This window comes from Hemitrygon akajei, chromosome 20 (assembly GCF_048418815.1).
Source record: "Hemitrygon akajei chromosome 20, sHemAka1.3, whole genome shotgun sequence".
Taxonomy (NCBI): Eukaryota; Metazoa; Chordata; class Chondrichthyes; order Myliobatiformes; family Dasyatidae; genus Hemitrygon; species Hemitrygon akajei.
Genome location: NC_133143.1, coordinates 60,395,577 through 60,423,549, shown reverse-complemented (window position 1 = coordinate 60,423,549; position 27,973 = coordinate 60,395,577). Strand labels below are relative to the sequence as shown.

At 43.6% G+C, this 27,973-nt stretch overlaps 1 protein-coding gene across 3 annotated transcripts in view; it reads right to left on the bottom strand.

The window, feature by feature from the left end:
* The window catches only part of pde11al (phosphodiesterase 11a, like), a 256,526-nt gene extending 231,612 nt beyond the window's left edge, over nucleotides 1-24,914 (bottom strand). For all 3 annotated transcript variants that reach the window (XM_073024412.1, XM_073024414.1, XM_073024415.1), the window contains exon 1: nucleotides 23,949-24,914. In XM_073024412.1, the coding sequence (XP_072880513.1) occupies nucleotides 23,949-24,710 (762 nt within the window). In that variant the 5' untranslated portion in view covers nucleotides 24,711-24,914. The remainder of the gene's footprint in view (nucleotides 1-23,948) is intronic.
* Nucleotides 24,915-27,973: the final 3,059 nt, after the last annotated feature.

Here is a 27,973-nt window from a genome sequence, read left to right as displayed (position 1 = left end):
GTCCCTCACTTGTCAAGTGTAAGCGAGTTGTTAGTTAAGTTAAGGTTAGTTAAACCTTTCTCCATCAGGCACAGAATCTTGAAATGAAGGGATATTTGAGGCAAATGCAAATACTCAGCAGATAGCACAGGCAGGGGCTAGACAGGGAGTGAATTTATTTTAATACAGGCCTTACAAGCAAGATCAACTTCCGTGATGTTCAGAGTCATCAGGAAGACCAGAGGTGGGTATCAAAAGTACAAGACGCCCAATAAATTGATGGGGTTCAGGAGAGACTTGGCAGTGTTGGAATGTGGGCCATGCTACCACATATAGAATGCATAGGAAATATAGCAAAACATAATAAGGGGAAGTGAGATAAAACACCAGAGAGAGAACCAAACAGTGCAAGTTGAAGATGTCAGATCAGTGATATGGTCTGTCGTGTAGTTAATATTTCAGTAACATTTGAGTGATCTTGTTTGTATAGATATTGTTTGATTAAGCATTCCTGTTCGTTTAAACAATTATGGATTATATGTATAGATACATGAATTGCATACGTCATCACGCTACCACATGATACGTGTGTGCCTTGCTTAAACACAAAGTTACCTTCCTTTGAATTAGTTTAATGTTTTGAAGTTGCAAACCATAGCATGGTTCCTTTTTGAAACTGATGGGGTAAAGTGACATTCTGAAACACCCACATACATGAGAAATGTGTTTTATTTTACCTACCTTAGTTACTTTACTTAACCTTACTTTATTTAAATAGTACCTATAGTACTATACAAACGTCTCAGGCACACATATATATATATATATATCTAGGGTGTCTAAGATTTTTGCACAGTACTGTAGTCATTTTATGCATTGCACTGTACTGCTGCCCCAAAAAAGCAAATTTCATGACATACTCGAGTGATGATAAACCTGATTCTGATATGGGTCTCTGTTGTGGACTGAGAGTGGGAAGGGGGCAGGGAGAGGGGAATGATGGTTGGGAAAGGGGAAGGGAGTGGGGAGGGAGCAGGAAGCACCAGAGAGACATTCTGTAAAGATCACTGAACCAATTGTTTGGAATCAAATGAGCTTGCCTGGCGTCTCAGCCCCACCTTCCCCAGCACTCCTTCTCTGCCATCTGACTGACCCGTGGTACTCCACCCTCGCCATTCCCAGCATCCTTTGCTTCCACCAGATTTACAAACTCGCTCTCTGCTCCATGTAGACACAAATACAATACAGTACAAAAGTCTTAGACACCCTAGCTGTATATATGTGCCTAAGACTTCTGCACAGTGCTGTATAAACTGATATTGATAGTTTAGTTACACTAAGAAAATACAACTGTTTATTGAAAAGATTAGAGTTCTTAAATTTATCTGTACAAATATAAATAATTAAACAGAATTTTAATTAAAACAATATTTTCCAGTGGATATTCGGGGGAATTCATGTGGCACATTGCACAGCTTGTGAAAGACCCAGTGGAAGAGTCAAGAGTTATCTTTGATTTTGAAAGATGCACGAATTCTTCAGGATTTTCCATAATCTGTGAAATTTGGATTTGCTGAGTTTCAATTAGAGAAATCATGCTTATAAATGAATGTACTATCAAAGGGACACACACATATACACAGAATCAGAAAATGGTTAGAAAATAGAAAGAATATTTGCCTTATTCAATCATCACCAGCTCTTTGCAAGAGCAGTTCAGGTCATCCCTCGCCGCTGTTATTTCTTTTCTACTCGGATTCTTATCCACCTTCCTTTTGAATGTTACAATTTGACAGCTTTCACCACTTGCTCTGGCAGTGTGCTAAAGGCACCAACTTCAAACTGTGGCATAAAAGAAAGGATTTTCTCATGACACTTATGGTTCAACAGCTAGTTCTACTGATAGGAAGAGCTCTCTTTCTGTATTACATCCAGAATCGTCCTGTTTTTTTTAAAAAAAATCTCTGAACACAAATAGATTCTGCAGGTGCTGGAAATCCAAAGCACACACACAAAATGCTGAAGGAACTCAGCAGGTCAGGCAGCATCTAGGGAGGGAAACAACCAGTCGGCACTTCAGCCTCACGTTCTTCATCAGGCACCCAAGACATTATTGCAAAAGCTCACTTGAAAGCACCTGAGGTTCAACACTGAACATCTATGCCAAACTGGCAAATAAACAGTCAATGGTTCAGGCCATTGAACTTTGGGTTCAACCAAACAGGAACCTTGTGATGTTCTGATTAAAGAAACTTCGATTTGAGCGAATGCTGTGTAAACACTGCCCATGCACAAGTACTGGTTGGCAAGAAATAACAGATCGTACACCACATCAAATTATAAAGAAAGCATATTTACTAGTTTAAGCTTTATCAGTTAACAGGAAAAAGATGACGGTTCATTACAGGTAAACCAGTCTGATGTGCACATGAACATTGGGGCTCATACTGGATAGTTTGGGGGTGTATCAGGCACTGGACACATGGTCTGCGTGGCAACACCCACGGCATTTTCAAACTCTCCTCAAATACCATTTTGAGCTCTCTCTCTCTTCCCCCCCCCCTCCCTCTCTCATATTGGCCTTCCTCCTTGGAGCCATTCGTCTGCACAAAGCACTTCTTGCACGGGGACTCTCCTCCCAACGGCAATCTGCAGCATCTCCCCTTCTGTCCCACTCTGCTGTTCCCGCCAAATGATCGCAAACCAGACTACTGCCCTTCAGAGAACTCCTCCCCACAGCCCTCTAGAACCTTCTCTCACATCCCACAATCCTGATTGGCTGACTAAGCCGGACAACATGGCTCCTTATCTTAGCCGAAGCCAAAACACACTTTCCAGCATGGCACACTGCTTTTACAGAAAACTGCTAATATAAACTACCTCACAGTGCAGCAGTGGAAATCTTAACCAGGGAATTACACAGGAGATAAGCAACCTAAATATACAAGAGATACTGCAAATGCTGGAAATCCAAAGCAGACACACAAACTGTTGGAGGAACTCAGCAGGTCAGGCAGCATCTACAGAGCCAATACACAATTGGTATTTCAGGTCAAAATCCTTCATCAGGAATCCATCCCATTATTACAAGAGCAACTTGACCCTCTCCATGTATCTATGCCACATTTAACACTACCCGAGATACGTTTGAATTTTCCAGGGCATCCCTGAACACTTTGATGGCATCATGCAGAAAACTTTCTTAATTGGCTTTCTGGTGACTCTCTTGCAGGGGATGTGGCATGCAACTGGTGGATGGATCTCCAGTCAAGTTGTAGTTGACTCAGACACTCACAACCACAAAGGCTAGCTCTCCTGATTTTTTTTAAGACCACACACATGCCCAATATGACTTGTAGGCTGTTGTATTTCACAACTACAAATGTCATTCCCGCAGTTGTTATATTTTCTCCAGATTAAGTTCTTAGTTAGATATCTGCAGTCTGCAGTTTAGTATCATTGAGGTGCCATTCAAATTCATTTTGTAGAATGACAGAAACAGCTGAGCTAGAGTCAAATTCAATTTTAATTAGTTTGCCTTTCCATTTTGGAGTAAGTTGTATTGCTTGCTTCTGGTTAGTTTTAACATTTTAAATCTCAAGACTAGTCAGTCCTGTCTCACTCTCATCAGTATCAGATTTTTCATCATCATTTTTGAAACTACAACTTGACTTTTGCTTCAATTTTTTATGATTATTATCACCCAGTACTTGTTGTTTATGAACACACAAACTCTTCCATTTTCTGCCTTTCCTTAAACTCGATTATCTTTCCTTCTGTTAAAAAAAATGCTGTTCCAAATAAAATGAGATGCATTTTTTTTTTCTCAGTTGACTATTTCTTGCAGCATAATTTATAAACTTGAACATCTCACTACACTTCAACAGGTAGGTAGTTGTCTTGGGTTAATTTAAACTTCCTCGTCTCCACGTTTTAAGTTTTTTAACTCCAAACATAAATCTAATCGAAAGAAAAACAAGATAACTCATGTTATCTATGAGATAACTCATGAGATAACTCATGTATGACGTGGTGACATGATGACGTATCCGATTCACATACTACTGTATTACATACAAGCCATAATGAATTAGTTAAACAAAGAATACTTTATCAAACAATACATTTACAGTATTACTCAAATATTACAGAAATATTAAATACACAACAGGTTCTGTAGAGACATTATTGGTGGTACATCTCTGGCGATTTATGGTAGTCCACACCTCAGAAACAGAGAGGAGAGGTCACTGCTACCCAGTAGGCTATGTGCTCCATGCAAAGTTTAAAGTTTTGACTTTAATTCTCATGCATAAAGTAGGGGCAGCTTTGTTTACCAAATCACTCATGCAAGGTTCACCCTCTCATACACCTCCAGAAAAAAAAGGCTCAATGAGTCCTGCGACTCAGTCTCAGAACACACACACGTCATCTGCATCCTGTGGTATGACAGCCGGGGTTGGAGCAATCTTGGTTTTGTACAGGGTCTAAAGAATTGTTCAGTTTCTCATCTCCCCAGTAGATCTGTTCTACTCCAGTGGGACAGTTGTTGGACGCAAGGTATAATATTGCAGCAATGAGAGGGATCTTAATGACATCTTTTGAATATTGAAAGGCCTTACTAGAGTGGATGTGGATGGAATGTTTCCTATAGAGGGGGGAGTCTAGGATTAGAGGACAGCTTCACAATAGGGAGACGTCCCTTTAGGTCAGAGATGTGGAAGAATTTATTTAGCCAGATGGTGGTCAATCTGTGGAATTCATTGCCACGGGTGGCTGTGGGAGACAAGTCATTGGGTACATGTAAAGCGGAAGTTAATAGGTTCTTGATCAGTAATGGTGTCAAAGGTTAGGGGAGAAAGCAGGAGAATGGGGTTGAGAGGGAAAATAAAACAGTCATGATAGAATGGCAGAGCAGACTCAATGAGCCAAGTGGCCTAATTCTCCTATATCTTACGTTTTTATAGTCTACAGAAAGTTTGAGAAAAGTCATACTGAGCCCATGATAATACCAGCTTGCACTAAGATTAATAATAGTTAATTTAGATTTAGTACAGGGAAAGAAACTCTGTGCCTGACTGGATGTGAGTTAAACAACTGCTGAACATTAGCTGTATTTGTCACATACAAAAGACAACTGTGCAAATACAAAATGAAAGAAAGAATAAATAAATAGATAGATAGATATCAAGAACATGAGATGAAGAGTCCTTGAAAGTGAGTCCATAGGTTGTGGGCAGTTCAGTGAAGGGACAAGTGACGTTGAGTGAAGTTATCCCCTTTGGTTCAAGACCCACCCACATTCCAAAGACATATGGGTGAGGGTTAGAGTTATTAAGTTGTGGGCATGCACAGTAACAAAGAATTACAACAAATCAAATCAGTACATTTTATTTAAGTAGATCTGCCACTATAGATGCCTTCCAGTTCGCAATAGTTACCAATAATTTTGAATCTCAGAGTCAGATAACTGTAATATCCTTGAATTTGAAACATCATTTAAAACTATTAATTAGTTACCTGTTACTATTTTCAAAGATCCATCAGTTATAACCAATCACTAATTATAATTGTCCAGCATAATCTATACACATCCATCAATTACAATGTTCCTGTCAACTGCAACCTTCCTGTTATAACAGTCAACCTCCACAGCAGCTCTCCACCATTCTCTTTCAATTAGCTAAATGTTAGTAACAAATACACTGAGTGGCCACTTTATTAGGTACACCTGCTCATTAATGTAAATATTTAATCAGCCAATCATGTGGTAGCAACTCAATGCATAGAAGCATGCAGATATGGTCAAAAGGTTCAGTTGTTGTTCAGACCAAACATCAGAAAGGGAAAAAAAAATGCGATCTAAATGACTTTGATCGTGGAATGATTGCTGGTGCCAGACAGGGTGGTTTGAGTATCTCAGAATCTGCTGATCTCCTGGGATTTTCACGCACAACGGTCTCTAGAGTTTACAGAGAATGGTGTGAAATACAAAACCAAAATCCAGTGACTGGCATTTCTATGAGAGGTCAGTGGAGAATGGCCAGACTCGTACAATCTGACAAGAAAGCGACAGCAGCTCAAATATCGGTGGAGTGCCGAACAACGTCTCTGAATACACAACACGTCGAACCACGAAAAGGATGGGCCACAGCAACAGTGGACAACACCAGGTTCCACTCCTGTACTTAACAAAGTGATCACTGAGTGTATGTCATTCTATTTTAAGCTTTGGTTTTAAAGTGTTGATTTATCTGGAATAGAAGATTAAACAAATAAGCAATGTTTTGCAATACAAATCACAGGCAGTGATGCAGCCGGTCAGGATGCTCTCAATTGTGCCCCTGTAGAAAGTTCTTAGGATTTGGGGACCCATACTAAACTCCCTCAACTGTCTGAGGTGAAAGAGGCGCTGTTGTGCCTTTTTCACAACATAGCTAGTGTGTACAGAGCACATGAGGTCCTCGGTGATGTGGATGCTGAGGAACTTGAAGCTGTTTACCCTCTCAACCCCACATCCATTGATGTCAATAGGGGTTAGCCTGTCTCCATTCCTGCTGTAATCTACAACCAGCTCCTTTGTTTTTGCAACATTGAGGGAGAGTTTGTTTTCTTGACACCACTGTGTCAGAGAGATGACTTCTTCCCTGTAGGCCACCTTGTTACTGTTTGAGATAAGGCCAATTAATGTTGTGTCATTGGCAAACTTAATTAGCAGATTAAAGCTGTAGGTGGCGATACAGTCATGGGTATACAGGGAGTAAAGGAGGGGACTCAGTACGCAGCACTGAGGGGCTCCTGTAATGAGAGTCAGAAGGTTGGAGGTGAGGGAGCCCACTCTTACAACCTGCTGGTGATCTGACCAGAAGTCCAGGATCCAGCTGCACAAGGCAGGGTCAAGGTCGAGGTCTCTGAGCTTCTTGTCAAGCCTGGATGGAACTATAGTGTTGAATGCTGAACTGTAGTCCAAGAACAGCATTCTCACATAAGCATCCTTCTCCAGATGTGTAAGGACGGTATGTAGAGCTGCGTCATCTGTTGATCAGTTGTGTCTGTAAGTGAACTGTTGGGAGCCCAGTGTGGGTGGTAGCAAGCTGCAGATGTAATCCTCGACCAGCCTCTCAAAGCATTTGCTTATTATTGCGGTGAATGTGAAAGGACGCCAGTCGTTCAGATATGTTACCTTGGTCTTTTTTGGTACAGGGACAATGGTGGATAATTTGAAGCAGGTGAGCACTCTACACTGGGAGAGGGAGAGATTAAAAAGTAGTCTTTTTAACAATACAAAACATAAGAAGGTGAAATAACATCTTGAGAACTTTCCAAAGGATTGAAATACATTTTCACATTTTTTTGTATTCCCCATTTTCAAATTATTTTATTGAGGTTTGATATGCAATTTAGTCTAATTCATATCAAGCATTGGTCCTGATTTTAGATTTTAAAAAAGTTAATCAAAAATATTTTAAGAGAATGCCCAATTCCAATTTGCAGATATCCTCCAAGAACAGACCACATAAAGCATGGCTTCATCGTTATAAGTATATAGATCCTGTTAAAATGAAAACTTTGATCTTTCCTTGGTACATCAATCTACAATGGTATTATAGAAATTTGCAGCATCAAACCATCAGCATGGCACCTACTTCAAAGACCTTCTGAGAACTTTCATGGATGTCAAGAAGTACTGAGGCACAAAGACTAAAGGATTCTAAACTGACAGAAGAAATGAAAGGATGAATATTCTTCCAGAAGCTATTACCATTGCAAGCACAACAAAATGAGCTCCAATCCAAGAGAATTCCAGTGAATGTGTAACAGAAGTAAACTCTGCAGCTCCTCAATTGTACTCTAACATTTAAATAAACCTTAACACAACTTATCACCAGCTCTACCCACCACTCCCGGCACCCATCTCAACTCCTTATTCCTGGAAACTCTTTACTGACAATATTTTGACAATTTAAGCTTTGAAAGTTATAAGTACCCCACCATCCTTAGGCAAAAAATTTTGCATTTCCACTCTGCAAGGAAAATTTCTACCTCATTTGCTCAAAATGGCCCAGCACTAATTTTAATGTTTATGTCTCCTTGTCCAGTTCTTACTTTAAGACGAAGCATTCTTAACAGCACGAGATCACAAGGAGCAGAATTAGGCCATTTGGCCCATCAGGTATCTTCTGCTATTCAATCAGCGGTTTACTTTTTCAAACCTGCCTTTTCCTTCTAACCCTTTAACTCCTTTACTAATCAAAAACCTATTAATCCCTGCATTAAATATACCAATGACTTGCCCACCATAGCAGTATGTGGTAATGTCTTCCACAGAATCTCTATTCTACAGCTGAAAAAATTCCTCATCTCATTTCTAAAGGGATATCCTGTTATTCTGAGGCTATGCCTTGGACCCTTGCCTCTTACACTAATTGAAACCTCTGTTTTAATTCCACTTTATCCATGCCTTTCAATATTCAGTAGGTTTCAATTAGGTCTGAAATCCTTCTGAATTCCAGCGAGTACAGGCACAGAACCATCAAATGGCCCGGATACATTAACCCTTTCATTCCCAGGATCATTCTTGTGACCCTCCTCTGGACCCTCGCCACAGTCAGCACATCTGTACTTAGATGTGAGGCCCAAAATTGTTGATAATATTCCAAATTACAGGGCTCCAAATTATTGAATCAGTACATCTCCCTGCTCTGCGCAGTATATTGCACTGTTCTCTATTACTATTGATAGTGAGGACATGGATGGTGGTGAGGACCTACAAGTACATGGGGTGCACCTGGATGACAGACTTGAGTGAAGCACCAACACGGAGGCTGTGTACAAGAAGGGCCAGAGTCGCCTCTACTTCCTGAGAAGACGGAGGTCCTTTGGAGTGTGCAGGCCTCTCCTTCACATGTTCTACCAGTCTGTTGCCGCCAGTACAACCTTCTGTGCGGTGGTGAGCTGAGGCAATGGCATCAACAGGGATGATGCCATCAGGCGCAATAAACTGATTAGAAAGGCTGGCTCTGTTATAGGAGTCAAACTGGACACACTGGGGGCTGTGGTAGAACAAAGGACCCTATGGAAAATCCTGGCAATTCTGGAAAATGTCTCTCACCCTCTGCATGCCACCTTGGCTGAAAAGAGGAGCACTTTTAGTAACAGACTAAGACAACTGCACTGCTCCAAAGAGCGCTATATGAGGTCATTCTTATCCTCGGCTATAGGGCTCTATAATGAGTCAACTGATAGCCGGGGAAGTGATGACCCCTCCTGATAGACTGTTTGAGGTAACTTATTTATTATTCTTTCTTACTTCCTTTCTAATATTTGTACAGCTGTGCACTTATAATTCTACTGTGACACAGTAATTTCTGTTGGGATCAATAAAGCATCTATCTATTGATCTATCTATCTATTACTTAATTGGCCCCTCATATCAACTAAATTGGACTGACATGGAGGAAAATCATCTAGGTAGTTGACTATGGGTGAAAATGCCTTGTTAATGAAAGAGATCAGAGTAGAACGGTGAAACTAGTTCAAGCTGACAGGAAGGTGACAGTAACACAAATAACCACACATTTCAGCAGTGGTGCGGAGAACAGCATCTCTGAGGTTCTGTATAAAGTGGCCACTGAGTGTATAACTTTATTGCCACACAGCCAGGCAACCTTTATTTCCAACCTAACAGAATCCAACGACCATCACTTGACTTTCAATGCTCAGCCCTCCAGCATTAACACAGGGGTTAAGGGGAAAAGCACACAGCTACAATTCAGCATATTCACAGGACAGTGTGGTTACAAACACAGCTACAATTCAGCATATTCACAGGACAGTGTGGTTACAAACACAGCTACAATTCAGCATATTCACAGGACAGTGTGGTTACAAACACAGCTACAATTCAGCATATTCACAGGACAGTGTGGTTACAAACACAGCTACAATTCAGCATATTCACCGGACAGTGTGGTTACAAAAACTGATCAGAGGCTGGATATGCTGCAACACACTAAAACAGCCTCCTGACTTATCATCAATATCATTCGTTCCTTCCCCAAACCCACAGTCATAAGGGCTTTCTACAGGGGCACAATTGAGAACATCCTGACTGGCTGCACCACTGCCTGGTATGGAAACTGTACTCCTCTCAGTCACAGGACTCTGCAGAGAGTGCTGTGGACAGCCCAGCACATCTGTGGATATGAACTTTCAACTATTTAGGACATTTACAGCGACAGGTGTGTTAAAAGGGCCCAAAGGATCACTGGGGACCCGAGCCACCCCCAACCACAAACTGTTCCAGCTGCTACCATCCGGGAAACAGTACCACACATAACAGGGACTTCAGGCCGTTTGAGCTACACCGGCCAGCAACCCAGCTACTTAACACTAGTCTAATCACAATGGCCAATCAAGCTACCAACTGGCACATCTTTGGACTGTGGGAGGAAACCCAGACAGTCACAAGGAGAACGTACAAGCCCCTGACAGACAGTGCTGAAACTGAACTCTGAACTCCAAACACCGCGAGCTGTAATAGCGCCGTGCAAACCGTGGTGCCCTGAGCACTTGTTAATACTCGTTTAACGGAATCACCAAACAGTGACAACCATATTGAAGGTCGAAGACAGAAGTTGCAAGGAAGAGCCACCATCTCCGGATCACAAATTACCCGGGATGGATACATCGGGAGTCTTCCTTGAGAAAACTGGAACTCCAGCTCAACTCCAATATGGTTGCGGTTTCAACTAAAGGAAAGCTGCTTTTCAAAAAGTTGATGGACCCTACATGCTCAAGGGACATAATTGATGGTCCATGTCGACATCCCATAAAAGGTATAAAACCGCAAGGTCTTTGCTTTGCTTTTAGATGGCTGATAAGAATAGAAAACAAAAAAAAAACTCGGATCAAAACAGAGTGCATCCTGGTCAAACCTCATGGTGAATCACTTCTGCTTGGCGATAGGATGACGTAGCAGTCAGCATAACAGTTTACAGAGCTGGTGATTGGAAGATGGCAGTTCAATTCATGTGGCTGTCTGCAAGGAGTTTGTACATTTTTTGCCGTTACCTCCAGGTGCTCCAGCTTCCTCCAATATTCCAAAGACGTACGAGTTACGGTTAGTGAGTTATGGGCATGCTATGTTGCTGCCAGAAGTATTACGACACTTGAGGGCTGCCCCCAGAATATATCCGGACCGTGATGGTCTCTGACCCTAGTTATATATATGTGTGCTTAAGATTTTTGCACGGTGCTGTATTTGTCAATGTGGCACAGAGCGAGAGTTTGTAAGTCTGGCGCGAACAAAAGATGTTGGGAATGGTGAGCATGGAGTGCCACAGGAGGGGTGTGGGGCAGGTGGCAGTGAAGGAGTGCCAGGGGTGCAGACATACCCACCCTGAAACACCAGGCAAGGTCATCTGATTCCAAGCAATTGGTTTATTAATCATTACAGAATGTCTCTCTGATGTTTCCTGCTCTCTCCCCTCTCCCTTCCCCTTTTCCCAAATGTGATTTCCCTCTCCTTACCTCCTTCCCACTCTCAGTCCACAACAGAGACCCATATCAGAATCGGGTTTATCATCCCTCATATATGTCATGAGATTTCTTTTTGTTTTGTGGCAGCAGTCCGATGCAATACATAAAGTTACTACAGTACCGTGCAAAAGTCTCAGACACCCTATCTATATGTGCCGAAGACTTTTGCGGAGCCCTATAGTAATTTGTGACAAATAAACCTAATCTTTGAAAAGAAGCAACAAAGAATTCAAACACTGGCAGGAGTTAAGAAAGCAACCACAAAGCTATTCCTTCTAACAAAAAGCCTAAGAAACAAGATGCTAGAGATTGAATGCCAATTTTAATCAGGAATAACGTGGATAACAATCATTAATACAAGTGAGAAGCAGCCTTCAGAAAAATCTTCACAGCAGGAGAACACTGAAAACTAACAAGGCTGGTTCTTCCATTGATACATGTACAAAGATCATTTAAAATCTTTGTACAAGTTTCAGTGGAAGAGACACTTATACAATACAAAGATTATAAGTAATCTGAGAGATGTACAAAGACCATTTTAACTATAATGAAACCAGACACTGGGTATGGAAGATCCTTTTAAAACAATAGCTGAATGCCCACGTTAATCAGCCTGCATTGAATCTCTGTGGATGAGATCAGGAATCGGACTGAACGGCCATGCTGTCATTTATCACACAGCTGAAGGCATACTTAAAGACAGTGGTTGAGGGGTATATGGATTTTGATAAGGTTACTCATTCAGAAAGTCAGGATGCTTGGGACACCTGGCTGCTTGGATACAGAACTGGCTTGTCCACAGAAGACAGAAGGTGGTTGTAGATGGAGCGTATTCTGGCTGGAGGTTGGTGACCAGTGGTGTTCTGCAGGAATCTGTTCTCGGACTGCTGCTCCTTGTGATTATTTTACAAATGACTCAGAGGAGGAAGTGGTAGGGTGGGTTAGTAAGTTTGCAGATGACACTAAGGTTGCTGGAGTTGTAAATAGTGTAGGAGGTCGCTGTAAGTTACAACAGGACATTGTCAGGATGCAGAGCTGGGCTGAGAAGTGGCAGATGGAGTTCAGCCTGGAAAACTGTGAACTAATTCACTTTGGAAAGTGGAATTTGAAGGCAGTATTCAGGGTTAATGCCAGGATTCTTAGCAGTGTGGAGGGACTTTGGGATCTTGGGAGTCTACATTCGTAGATCCTTCAAAGTTTCTGCACAAGTTGACAGGGTTGTTAAAAATTCAAAGCATATTATACTATATACAGCTTCAAGATTTGTCTCCTTAAAGGCAGCCACAAAACAAAGAAACCCAAATAGAACCCATTAAAAAAGACCATAAAACAAAAATGTGCAGTAAGGAAAAACAAATCATACCAACAAAAAAGCAGGCAAATAGCATTCAGAACTGAAGTTCAGGAAAGTGAGTCCACAGTCAAAGCCAGCAGCTGATTCAGGGGTCCAATATTTGCAGGCCACAGCCTCAGTTCAGCACAGAGACGAGTAAACCTTGTAGAGCAGCGAGCTGAACCAGATCATCCATCGCCTCTGGCCCCGACACCCTGACCTTTTCAATCCGGCCCGGCAATTAAATCGTCCAAACCTAAGTTCATTCCTTACTCTCAGAATCAGGCCCTGCCACTGCGATATGCTCTCAGGCCCAGGACCCACCACATGAATTCAGCTTGTATCTGACCGTTCCAATCTGGCCTGCTGCTTCAATCAATCAAAACACAGCTCCCAGGCACAGGCTCCGCCTCACTTCGGTTTTACCACATTGAATTGCCTCTGAGTCCACTCCAGCAGCCAAACATTGCTTCATTCCCTATTTTCAGGCCTAGGCCCCGCTGCTTCGATTCGGGCCTTGCAACCATCCTGCACCTTTAGACTTCAATTCACACTGCCAAAATGCCAGGTCGTACAACTGGATCCAAAGCTCAACCCCGGAAGAGAAGTTACAAACTACTGATTGCAGTGATGGTTTACCAGAAAAAGCGTGGTTAATAAAGTAGTTAGTAGATTTGTTTGTCTTGTTTGTTGCCAGCAGGCAGTCGCTGACTTTCACCATCCCCATCTGAAACTGGAAGGCATAAGGAATGTTGTCCTTTATTAGCTGGAGGATTCAGTTCAAAAGCCCTGAGGTAACGTTGCAACTCTGTAAAACCCCAGTTAGCCCACGCTTGGATTGTGCTCAGTTCTGGCTGCGTCATTATAGGACAGATGTGGAAGCTTTAGAGAGGGTGCAGAGGAAGTTTACCAGGATGCTGCCTGGATTAGAGAGTGTGTCTTATGTGGAAAGGTTGGGCAAGCTAGGGCTTTTCTCTCTGGAATGAAGGAGGATGAGAGGTGTCTTGATAGAGGTGTGCAAGATGATAAAAGGCATGATAGAGTGGACAGCCAGAGACTTTTCCCAGGGAGGAAATGACTAACATGAGGGAGCATCATTTTAAGGTGATTGATGGAAGGTTGGGGGTGATGACAGAGGTAAGGTTTTTTTTAAAAACAGAGAGTGGTGAGTACATAGAACACATTGCCAGGGTTAGTGGGAGAGGCAGATAGGAGGGAAAGTTTCATTCATCTTAGAGTAGGTTAAAAGTTCAACACAAAATCAATGGCAGAAGGGCCTGTGCTGTACTGTAAAGTTCTACGGTCTATATTCCACGTCCTCTATTCCTGGCAGTTAAAAGACCGAAATATTCTATAAAATAATATTTGGGGCATTGTACATCCAGGAAAGTGAATAAATTATTTTTAATTTTTTTTGAGTGTCTAGGGTTTTATGTTTGGAAACCTTCAGACCACTCACAGAATATTCAAAAGGCTCCCTGATAAGTTGATCACTGAGACTCCGCAGGTCCCAGAAATCTTCAGCAATACACACCGAATTCCGGAGGAACTCAATAAGGCTGAATAAGCAGTCAACGTGCTGGGTCAAGATCCTTCATCAGGGCCAGAACCAAGGCAAAATAAGAGGGAAAGGAGTACGAGCTGGCAGGTGATAGGTACGACCAGGTGAGGGGGAAGCTGGATGAAGTATGGAACTGGGAGGTGTGAGGTGAAACAGCAGCACACAAGTGTCATCACATGACAGAACCTCTACGTTCTTAGAAGTTTGCAGAGGTTCCATATGTCACCTAAACTTTGACAAACTTCTACAGATGCACGGTGGAGAGCATCCTAACTGGTTACAACACAGCTTGGCATGGAAACACCAATACCCAGGATACAGCCTAGTCCAACACAGGAAAAGCCCTCCCCATCTTTGAGCATATTTAGAAGGAGCACTGCCATGAGAAAGCAGCATCCATCAAGGCTCCCCCACCCCACCAAGGCCATGCTGTCTTCTCACAACTACGTATTTGCTTTAGACAATTTGCCCTCACACATTGGTTGTTTTCCAGTCTTTATTTATGTATAGTTATTTTTACAAATACCATTGTCTTTATTTTCCTGCAATTGCCCGTTACTGCCCGTTACGTCGCCAGCACCTAGCACAGCAATGAAGGTCCTCCATCTCTGCCTGTCCTTGGCTATCTTCTCCATTGTGCCCCAGGTATGGTTAAAGGCCCTTCACCCTGCCAGTAGCTTCTCAGTTTTTGCTACTGTCAGCCGTACAAGTCCTGGATGGAGTCTCGGGAATACTGTCACACACAGGTATAGAAGGATTCTTCATTGCTGTTTCCTTAACAATTTTGTTTTACCAGTCAAGTTTGCTAGCCCTGAGATGAACCCCCAATCTAGAGGACCAGTAGGCCACTAAGTCGGGTTCCTACCCTTTGACCTGTTTGGCATGGGTGACCCTACTAACAGCCAAAGCCTATGGGCCTGACTCCAGCCAACATGGCTGGTGGGGTCACTGAGCCACACAAGCCTCCAAACCTTATGACAAGGTTGTGGTCCTCTTGGAGGGGCATACAGGTGCTCCCCCCCCCCCCTTTACAAAGGTAGAGCATTCCTATGAAAACTTTCTTAAGCCAAAATGGCGTAAAGCAAAGAACCATTAATTTATATGAGGAAAATTTTTGTAAAAGCGAAAATCTTGTTTGTAATGCGAAAACAGGTTACTAATGTAGGTCTTTTGTAGAAGCAAAGTGGCATAAAATGAACATTCGTAAAGCAGGGGACACCTGTATATATACTTCGATAATAAGTTTACTTTGACTTTGATGTAAAGATCTGAAGGAGAAGGAATCTAACAGGAGAAGACGGTGGACGTTAAAAGAAAAGGAAAGAAGAGGGGCACCAGAGAGAGATGGGCAAGTGATAAGAGAAGGGGTGAGAGGGAGAACCAGAATGGGGAATGGAAACAGAGAGAGGAGGGGATGGGAGAACATTTACTGGATGTTGGAGAAATTGATGTTCACGCCATCTGACTGGAGGTTACCCAGATGGAATATGAGGTGTTACTCATCCGAGCCATGTATGGTCTCACTGCGGCATGACAGGAGGCCAAGGACCAACATGTCAGAATAGCAATGGGAGGCCGAATTGAAACGGGAAGCCACCGGGAGATCTGCCTTTTGTTGCGGACGGTCGCCAGTGCTCGATGGAGCGGACCACCAGTCTATATCGGGTCTCCCCGATGTAGAGAAGGCTGCACCAGGAGTGCTGGATACAGTAGGTGACCCCGACATACTCAGCTGGTGAAGTTGACAGGACCTACACCTCCATTCAGGACCCCAAAACAGTCCTTCCAGTGGAGGCAGTACCACTGACTAAATGAAAGCACATTGCTCATACTTCAGAATAAGGTCATAGAATCATACAGCACAGATAAAAGGCTTTCAGAATTCCATGTTCAAGTTCAATTGGCATTCAACCACACACGAATACAGCCAACAAAACAGCGTTGCTCCAGGCCAAGGAGCAAAACACAGTACCAACAGTCACACACACAGCATAAGGCACGTACGAGGTAGCAAGCACATATATCAGTAAAATACAGTCACACAAAAAACCATGTAGTCCAGGACCCTTGGTCCATGAATGCCACAGAAATCTGCACTCAACCGCAATACAACGTGTCTTCTGTCGAGTGAACACTGGGGGGCAGCAGTGACTCCAGCTTGGACACTGCCACACCACTCCCAGTGGTGTGCCACCCTATGTACTGGCTAATAGGTTTTCCAAACCCTGTCGGTTCAACTGTCCACCTGGACACTCCATAGAACAGAGTCATTCAACACAGGATCTGGCTCCTCAGCCCACAATATTGAGTTAATTAAACCAGTAACTAAATAACTAATGAAACTAATCCCTTCTGCCTACACAATATCATATTCTTAAATAATGTGAGTATCTCTGTTTCCATCACTCTCTCAAACATTGCATTCCAAACTTCAATGGTCTTCTGGGTGCAAAAAAAAAAGCTTTTTTATATCCCTCTTCCCTTGCACTTCACAATCTCTTTGCCCTTGCTTTAAATCTGTGCCATCCGAGGTCTGATATGGTCAAGTGAGCTTACAGCCTTGAATCCATTTGGACTAACATACACAGCGAAGACAGTTCTATTCCACATTGGGTGACTTGCTTTGCTTCTGATCGATATTATGTTCAATACCAGTAGCCAGTAGTTGTGACGTTAATCCACGATTCCGACTACATAGGGTGGGACAGTATAATAGTGGTTAGCACATCATTCTACAGCGCCAGCGGTCACCGACTGGGGTTCAATTCCTTCCGCTGACTGTCAGGAGTTTGTACGTTCTCCCTGTGACCATGTGACGGTGCTCCAGTTTCCTCCCATATTCCAGTTGGGGTCAGGATCTGGGAGTTTTGCGTACATTCATCTGCAGACCGCTACGAACTGCTTGCTCTTGCCGATAACACCCATGCATCACCAATTTACAGGGCAGACACTCAGAGGCTGGGGCGATACATATTTTTAGTGTGACTGTATGTTTACCTGCTCTCTCACATGTGCTTTGTGCTGTGTGTGACTGTAGGTGAAGAGTTTTGCATCTCAGCCCTGGAGGAACACTGTTTTGTTTGACTGCATTCACAGGTACTCATGTACGGGTTGAACTGAATTATGGGCGTGCTATAACAGCACCAGAAGCATGGTGACCCTTGCGGGCTTCCCGCAGCACACCCTCGGACTGTGTGGGTCGTTGATGCAGAATGGCACATCTCACTGTATGTTTCAATGTACATGTGACAAATAAAGCCAATCTTTACATCAAAAGTCTGAAAAGCAGAAACAGGTTGGGATATTCTCAAAATACTAAAACAGAAACAGAATATGCTCGAAAAGCTCAGCAGTTTGTTCAGCATCCATGGAGAGCTAATAAGATTTAACACTTCAGGTTGCTGATCTGTCCTCAAAACAATCATCATTATTATTATTATTATGTGCTGTATCATATTACATGGGCAATCATGGTCTTTCCATGACCATGATGGTTCTCGGCAATTTTTTCTACAGAGGTGGTTTGCCATTGTCTTCTTCTGCCCAGTGTCTTTACAAGACGGGTGACCCCAGCCGTGATCAATACTCTTCAGAGATAGTCTGTCTGGTGTCAGTGCAGCCAGGACTTGTGATATGCACCAGCTACTCATACGAGCAGACATCACCTGTTCCCATGGCTTCATGTGACTCAGATTGGGGGGGCAAAATGGGTGCTACACCTTGCCCAAAGGTGACCTGCAGCCTAGCGGAGGGAAGGAGCACCTCACACCCCCTTTGGGATAGATGCATCTCCACCCAGCCACCTACTTCAGAACCATTGTCAACCTGTAATGTCAACTTACATTCTACACTGAATGATGAGTGGTTCTGTCAGTACCTCCAGTTGAATTCTGTCTTTTGTGTGTTTCCCCCTAGCTGTCAGTCTGTGGTTTTGTATTGCCATGTCCTCCTGTCCCCGTTCTTGCTCCACTCCGGCCCCTGTATCACTGAGTACTCCGTCTCTCATCTGTTTCTCATTATTAACTGTATTGCTGCCACCCGTGTCTCATTGTGCTCCACCTATCATCTGCCTCTCTGTTTATTGCTCAGTGTATTTCAGTCCTGTGTTTTCACCTGTTTGTTGCCGGATTGTGCCAGTGACTTTTCCAGCATTAGTGGCTGTATGCTATCTGTCTGAATATTGACTCTGCCTGTTTCCCGATTCTGGTTTTTGGATTTCTCTCGTTGTTTTGTTCTCTGCCTGAACTTTGATGCCAACTTTGTTTGCACCTTTGGATTTGATACTCAATTAATATCACCCCGTGCACAGTACTGGATCTGCAATTGGATCCCTGCTCCAGTGTCCTGCCAGGTTCTTGTATTTGTTAAGTAATAATCAGTTGATGAATGTTTCAGTAGGGGGTGGGGTGTGAGAGGGAGAGAGGCCTTCTGTGGTTGGAATCAACCATGAATGCTGCATCCTAGCTATGTACTTCTTTGGTGTAGTGCCCTCAATTAATACGCAATCTGCTGCCCATGTGGCAGTCTTCCCCTTCTCCGTGCAGTTGAGGAAAGGCAGAGACCGATACAGTTCGGCACTTGTGGTCTCACAGGAGTCACCAGTCAGCATTGAGCTCAAATGCCTTGGAGATTCCAGCTCCCAATTTTTCCTCAGGGGTTTACTCCCGTAGCCTTCCCCACGAGTGGGTACAGCCACAAGGCAGCAGAGGCTTTGAGATCAGTTTTCCTTCTCCTAGATGAGCTGCCAATCACAGCTGATGAGCCCCATCTGCCCAAGGTTTGAAGGTGCCAGTAATGCACTTTTGCCCCTTCTCCTGTCCAGAGAAATGGTTCTGCCAGTGCTAAGTCACATGTGAAGGCCAGAAGCTGGACTTGGTCGTGAGAAACAATTTGTGACGGACAACATTGGGAGCATTTAATAGATAGTGGAGAACAAAAGGAAATATGGTCTGTTTACATTGCACAGATAATGGGCATTGCTCACCCTGTTATCAGCAGTGCAAAGTGACAGCCTTTGGCACAGGCGTGTTCTTTGGTAATACTAATGAAAAGTAACAAGTGAGAGTAGCACAACAGAAGGAAGTGCCAGAACACAATCGATCTTTAGTTGCTACTGAACTAACAACAAAGTTTTGCAGCATTCTACACTCTTAACACTTCAGAGTCAACTTCTTTCTCCACCAGATATCTAAATTGACAATGAACCCAAGAACATGGTCTCATTATAATTTTGCTCTTTGGACTATTTATTTAACATATATAGTATACTTTGTCTTTCACTCTACTGGTCCCCCGTCCAAACAACATATGTCAAAGATAATAAACCTGACTCTGGTATAGGTTAGAATATGCTACATACAAGTAATGTAGAATCATTAAAAACAATCAGTATTGTGCATTTGTTGACTATCTGAAACAGTTATGATTAGTTCCATCCTTTGAATTTACTACACATTCTTTATGTTTTATTATTCAAATATGCATTTTCCTGCCTTTTTTGGTATTGTGATAAACCTGATTGTGATTCTGATTCCTTGGCTTGGCATACAATGCTATGTACAAGATATATATTGTTATTACATGCTTATTTTTGCTATTACATTACCAGCAAGGAACTCTGTGAGCATGTTTCCTTCCTCGACTCACGGTGTGTATATTGGCTTAGTTATGTTTATGCATTTTCTTTTCATCCTATTCCAAGTCATACAAGATGACCTAAATGTTCTGTTAAACAATCTAAATCTTGACTTTATCTTCATTCTTTCAGTCCCACAGCAGTTTTGCTTGTTGCCTATGTTGTATAATCGCAACAATGGACTTCATTTGCAGTGTTAGAAAGCATCGGTTATTTGATGTTATTCTAATTGCGTTGCAATTGACAATATTATTTGCTTAGAAAACTACAATCCAAAGCATTGTTTCGAAGCTACACATTTACGTAGGCTGGCTAGTTGCAACTTTAAATGAAGATAGACATTTCTATTTCACAGGAAAAAAAGGTGATGTTGTTCAATTTTGGATTTCAGCAATTATTTCAAATACTATTTGCTGCTTCTATGCACCATTGCAAATGCTGGTCAGCTCTTTTACTCTCCTCTATAGCTTTTGGATTTAAATGCAAATCATATAGAGATTGGTTTCAAAAAGCAAGCCACTCATTACCTAATGATAACAAGTCTATAACATTAAACAGCAGGACATACCAATTGTCTCAGCATTGGGCTTGAGCCAATACAATCACAAATCAGAACTCGAACATACACGTCATGTCATTTATTGGTCTTTTCATTTTCTGGTGAACATAAACTTGCATTAGTATTTCTATCATTGGGTATCTGAAGATGCTATTTTAAGAATTAAATTTTCTTCTTGAGGAAGCTTATTTATTTATTGAGTTACTCCACAGAGTGGGCCTTTCCGGCGCTTTGAGCCGCACAACCCAACCGTCCTCTGATTTTAAACCTAGCCTAATCCTGGGACAATCTACCATGACCAATTAGCCTACAAGTCGGTACGCCTTTGGGCCATGGGAGGAAACCAGATCACGGGGAGAACGTACGAACTCCTTATAGGCAGCGGTGGGAATTGAACCCTGGCCGCCTGTACTGTAAAGCATTGTGCCATCGTGTCGCCTATTCAGTATGAACTTTTATCAGCCTCCTCGGTGGGTAGAAATTCTTTGGCCCTGACTTTCAGGAAGGAAGGGAGCTGGGTGATTATACAACCATCAGAAGGTCTGTGCCTCAGAGAAACCGTCCCAAGACATGGGCTATCTCAACTTCCATCAAAGAGTTGCAAGCTGAGGGTTCTTCAGTAGTACGAACTGACCAAATTGACTGGTGTTGCCAGGCATGCAGGACTTGTAAGGGGGAGTGGATGGGTGTGAACTGTTCAACTATGGAAATAAATTGTTGAAATGGGGGGGGGGGGGGAAGTCCAGCAAATACGTAAACTTTTGCTCTTGGAGTAAGTTAAAAGAACAGCACAACATCGTGGGCTGAAGGGCCTGTACTGTGCTGTAATGTTCTATGTTTTCTGTACTTTTGAGACATTTGGCAGCTTCCTTAATTCTCTGCTTGGAATTGACATTGCTGAGACTTAAATGTTAAACCCCTATCCAAGTAACAGTGATCATTTTTGCAGCCTCGGAAGTGTAATTTCCTTATCACGCTATACAGAATTTTGGGGTGGGGTGAGGCATTCAAGAAGGTATTGGTCCTGAATTTCCTCTGGTCTCATCCAGCGATGACCTCTGACTACATCCGAAGGCAGTGCTGCTGATATTTATAAATCACTCGTTAGGCTCAGCTGGAGGGAGCACTGTGATAAATCCCGGAGATGACAATTATAGGAAGTATGTCAAGGACTTGGAGAGAGGGAAAAGGAGACTGAATAGAATAGTACCTGGGTGAGAATCTTCAGACGCAAGCCGATACAGCAGTGTTGTACTTTGAGTTACTTAAATAGAATAAGTAAATAAACCCATTCCACTGGGAGGAGGCTTTTCTAGCTAGAGGTAACTACTATGAGAAAGAGGAAGTATAAAAGACAGTGGGGTGCCGTAACTATTGCCGAAACACAGCACATATTTGTGTCATTCCTTCTTATCTGGACTTCTTTCCTTTCCAGCCCTCGAGGTGCAAGTTGTCCACTAGCCTCACCACTCTGTTCCACACCTCAAAACCTGTATCACTGGCCAAAACGTCGAAGATTTGTATTTCTTACACCCGCTTCCCCACTGAAAATAACCAAGACATGGTTTCTTCACCAGATTGGCTCTCTACAGGAGGAAAACATACTAGACGTCTTCCAAACTCGAGCTCCCCAAATGTTTGTGTGCCAGAAGCCCTGACCTGCAACTTACATTAGAAAAGGGAAAGGGGGATAGAAATCTCCTCTCCCATCAGGCAGAAGATCTGAAAGCCTGGAAGTACATTCCACCAGGTTCAATGACAGCTTCTACCCTGCTGTAATAAGACAATTAAATGGTTCCATAGTACAATAGATGGAGTCATGAGCTTGCAATCTAACTCGTCATGATCTTGCACTTTATTGTTTACCTGCATTGTACTTTTTCTGTAGTTGGTACACTTTATTCTGTATTGTTACTGTTGTACCTTATTTTAGCACTGTGCACTGTGTAATCTGTATGAACAGGATGCTTTTTCACTGCATCTCGGTACATGTGACAATAATAAACCAATACCAAAATGCTATTCCTTGCAAGTTAATAGAAAACTCCTACAGGTCCCGGAACTTCCAGTGAGTTGTTGATCAGGATGAACTTCCTATAACATGACCAATGTGCAGGAATGTTAATTTCCCGGACTCCAAAAGGGCCCAGGTGTGAATCCTTAAATGTTAGGGGTGACATTGTGGGCAAGCAATCATAATATCAAGTCACACTTATATTTGACGAATGATGAATGTGCGTCTTCTTATCCCTGTCAAACTGCCAGTTAGGTTGGATGGTCATTGGACAGTGGCACCAAAAATAGTGCACCACCTTCATATACCACTATCCTCATGTTAATACTGTTCCAACGTATCCATCCTAATGATACACCAGCTCTGTGATTAAAAAGAAAGTTTCATGACTTAATTATATGTGTTTTTCTAATTGCCAAAATGGCTTTACTCCTAATGTTTGTGACAGCTACTCTAACAACTTAGCTTCCTGTAATAGTCTGTTGAGCTGGACAAACCAACACCCAAGCGACTATTCTTTTATTCCTGCAGGCTTCCAACCAGCATGGTAGCTTAGTGGTTAGCACAACACTTTACAGTGTAGGATTCAATTCCCACCGCTGCCTGTAAGGAGTTTGTACGTTCTCCCCGTGACCACGTGGGTTTCCTCCGGGTGCTCCAGTTTCCTCCCACAGTCCAAAGATGTACCAGTTGATAGGTGAATTGGTCACTGTAAATTGTCCCATGATTAAGTTTGGGGATTGCTGGGCGGCCAGAAGGGCCTGTTCTGCACTATATCTCAATAAATAAATTAATCAATCAATCGATCATCTTAAAGGAGTTGCATTCCTAGATCACACTCGCTAACTTTTCCCCTTGCTTTGGTATTACAATAATGAGTTGGTATTCTTCAAAATAAATAAGGATCTTTTCCCCTGAAAAAGCACATGTAACAGTCTCATTCTCTGTTTGTATTTCAGTTTTTACCCAAGACTTGGAATATAGTACACCATATTTAAATCCAAGAGTTGGTAAGTTTTCACTTTGACTTGGGTGACTGACTTTTTGTTTTACAAGTGTTCTATCATTGCACTTTGCTCAAAGCGACCTCACTTCCAACTCCCAGCCCTTTTATGGAATCTCACCTCTTTTGGCATTCCCCTCTCCACATAGTTTTCCATTAGAGGTTTTCAAAGGAATCCAAGGGGGTATTAAAATAAAACCAAACTTGCCCTAAATATTAGACCAAACGATTGCTATTTAAGAGGAAAGACACGGCCACCCAATATAAGCCATCCTTGGTGTCCTGAGAAGGGGGTGGGGAGTGGCAATACAGCCAACGCTCACCTCGTAGGCATCGGGCATGTTGATAATCTCCCCGTGCTCAGCTACATAGCCGATTATTCCTTTGCCCCATGGCACCTGGACCTCGTTGGAGTTCTCCATGCTGGACGACGGCACCACCGTGGTGCCCGCGTGTACGTCGAAGAGCTTGGAGACCAGCCTCTTCTTGTGGGGTGGACCCTCGACCAGGAAGAGGGAGCAGCGGTCAGCGTCCACCATGATGCATAGGTTGATGAGGATCTTGTAGCTGAGGCTGGTCAGATCCAGCTCGTTGGAGATGTCCTTGACCAGCTCCAGGAAGAACTGCCTCTCGTCGGCCTCCCTGAGCGAGCGCTTGTAGTGACTGGCGGCCGAGGCGTGCTGCGGGGCACTGACCCGCGACTCGAGCAGGGCGCTGAGCAGGTGCGCGGGGGTGGGCGGCAGCGAGCTGGCCTTCCGCAGCAGCGCCCGCCTACCGGGGCTGGGGTCCCGCTCGGCCGACCGCAGGAACACCAACTCGTCCAGGGTGTGGTGGCAGGTCATGGCCCGGGAGCGGGCGAAGCTCCTCCGCAGTTCCTTCTGGCACGACCGGTGGAGAGTGGCTTCGGCCGGGCACGGGTGCTTCTCATCGCCCGGCGGCCCGCCCCCCACCTGCCTGGCGCCCTTGTGCGCCTTCAGCCACTTGCTGACCGACTCGCGTTTGCCCTTCCTCAGCAGGTAGTCCTCGAAGAGGTCGGGGTGTAGGTCGAGGAAAGCTTCCACCTGCGAGAAGTCGATGGCCGCCATGGTCGCGGGGGCTGAGGAAAGTTACCTGCTCTGTCCTGCTCTTAAAAGTTGTCAGCATCTCCGCATTCGCTGCCGGGACAGAGGAAGGTCCCGGCAGAGCGCCCAGCCCTCTGCGAACTAGCGCCTGGTGCTCACCGCCCACTTTACCACTTGATCGCCCTCAAGTCCCGGCGCCGCAGATTTATCAGGGGTAGGTAGGGAGGGAGAGGAAGGAAGGGAGGGAGGGAGGACCCCGCCCTCAGCCGAGAAGTGAGGTTATCCCGTCCATTCGCTGCTCCATCCCATCACTTCAGTCTCGTCCTTGCGAGGAAGCGCTGTAGCGTGGTGTCGGAGCAACGCTGCAGAAACACTGCGCGCTCGGAGCTCGGAGGCGAGTCACTCTGTGCCGCTATTTAACTGGCGTGAGCGTGATCAATCTTCCACAAACTAACTGATGGCTGGAAAGTTTGTCAAGTGACGGATTCTACCGCCGTTTAATACCCATCATTCATCCCGTCTAAACTGAGGATTTTAAATATTTATTTTAAATTTTCCCGAAACCACGATGTGGAACAGGGGATATCGGCCACTTTGAAATACCCAGAGAATAGATTATTCTTCGAATAAACATCTTCATTTCATTTGGTATTTTAATTTATTTATTAGTCCGATCATTGGGACTTTTAAAATATTTTAAGTCACATGTTATTTTTTTAAAAAATCCGGGATTAATGCAGCTCTCTCGTCGGAAATGGACAGTGGGGTCACTTTCTGTGACAGCAATCGAGTTTCTCTTTCAAACCAAAAAGTGGCCCAGAAAGACTGCGAAATTAGCCGCGCCAGTGGTCGCCGTACGGAACACACGAAATTGCTAACCGCCTTGAACCACCGGGTGCTCCACTCCGCAGCTGACCATGTCCCCCGACTCCAGCAGCCTGTTATTAATAGGCGCGATCCAGGTTGCCATTAGATACAGTTATTTGACGTCAATCCCGTTATAGTGGGTCACGAAAGCAGAGCGCCTGCCTGTCGCGGAGCGAAATAAGGTTTCTAGAACCGCCACCTCTTTGGAGTGGACTCGTTCCATTCCCCCCCCGAGGGTGAGGAGAGGGTAGAAGTGGAGGTCACTTTGTCTCAGCGCAGCTCGGCTAGGGCAGATATAGATCGCTGGACCGGGAGGCTGGGGAGTTGCCAGTGGCATTGGAAGCATGAATCCTTCCCACCTCCGGTTTTGAAAAGCAACCACTTCGGGGCCCATTAAAATTGACACGAATTACTATTGATTTTCTTCCATTGCTCGTATACCGGGCCAATTAATTCCCCGATTGACCACAACTTAAATGCTGTCAAGAACTTCGGTAAAGTTCCCCCTTCTCTGTATTAAAAGGTTTCCTCTCTCTAAAGACTCGCCTTAATTTCTTTCCTTACATCCAATTAAACTATTTTAATTGAATGCCTTCAAGTCGCATAACTTTAAAATTTGTTTGACCTTTGAATGGAATCCGACTCTGCCTTAGTTCTTCTGGGCACAAGTAGCGGGTCCGTACTGCGTGAACGTAAATAGACGCAGAACTTCGATCTGAAAAAACGATTCAGGTTTTTCTGAACCCGCGAAGTGATGGTTTCTCTGCGTGGCCAGTGCGCCGATCAGCTATTTAATACAGATACATAAACTCTGGCAGTAGAGATGTACGTAAAAGAAAAAGTCATATTAGATTGGAATGTAAACATCATAGATTAGATGTATTTTGGGTCCTACCAATATCAGTCACACTTTTAGATCTCTCTTTCTTGGCCTGGTTTTTTCTCGGTTTTTGTGCTTGCACTCTGGTTTTGTGGATCTGCAGAAAGATTCACCCGTTCAGTAACTTTTGAAATCTTAAGGAAAAAGTGAAAGATAAAGGAGGAATCAAATTAGATGTAAACGTTCCCAGGAGGTAACTCTCTGGAAGGCTTTTTTTTTTGCAATAAAATGATGGGTAAATCTTTGAGATAAACACGAGGAAGTCTGCAGATGCTGGAAATCCAAAGAAACACAACATTTTGGGAGCAACTCCGCAGGTCCGGCAGCGTCTATAGAAATGAATAGACAGTCGAAATTTTGGGCCCAGACCCTTCTTCAGGACGGTGAAAGAGGCGGGAAGATGCCAGAACAAGAAGGTGGGGAGAGGGGAAAGAGGCTAGCTGGAAGGTGATACATGAAGCTAGGTGGGTGGGAAAGGTCAAGGGCTGGAGAAGTAGGAATCATATAGGAGAGGGGAGTGGACCATAGGAGCTAAGGAAGGGGGAAGAGACCCTGAGGGAAGTGATAGGCAGGTGAGAAAAAGTAAAAGGTCAGAGTGTGGAATGGAGTGGTATTTGTTTACAGGAAGGAGAAATTGATATTCATGTGTAGAGGAGGCCACGCTGGGAGCACCAGGCACAATAGACAACCCCAGCAGATTTGCAGTTGAAGTGTTGCCTCACCTGGAAGGACTGCCTGGGGTCAGAAAGGAAGTAAGGGAGGAGGTGTATGGGCACTCAGGCCACTTGCCAGGAAGGAGATTAGGGCGGAGGGAATTGGGGAGGGAGCGATCCCTGTGGAAAGCGGAGAGGTGGGAGGAGGTAAAGTGGTAGGATCCCTTTGGGGGTGGCGGAAACTGCAGAGGATTATATGTTAGATCCGGAGGCAGGTGTGGTGATAGGTAAAGACAAGAGGAAATCTATGATTGGGATAGAGTGCCTCTTACAGGAGAGGTTGACACAGAAGCCACTTTTCAAAGGAAGGTGAACACAAGTTTGAAGAGATGGAAATGGAGGTGGATCAGCATCCTGAATCTGAATGAGCTGATGGTAGCACAATTGATCACCCTCATAAATGTCTCTGAACTGGCACCTAGTGATTTCAATAATTAAGGTGTACTATCATTTAACTTCCTTGGGAAACGCAATGTGAGCCCATCTTTAACAAGACAAGGATGCAAGATACTGTAAATAAATGTTTAGAGGTACTGAAGATGTAAAACAAAACTTCTTCAAACCTGACCAGAAAGTCAACTGATGTTGGGATTCACGTTCAACTGATGTCCATGCTTTTCACTGCCAAAATTGGAGTTCCTCCCCAATGCCTGTTCCATCTCCCATTTTAGGATGTTCCATTAAAAAAAATCTAATTGATGAAATCTTAGGTCATTTAGTCTGATAGTTTTATCTGTACTAGTTAAACAATGTCCATTTGAGAAGCATTTGGGGCATGTTGTTGTACGGGTAGATAGCTTACAACATGGACAAGTTTATGTGCAAAG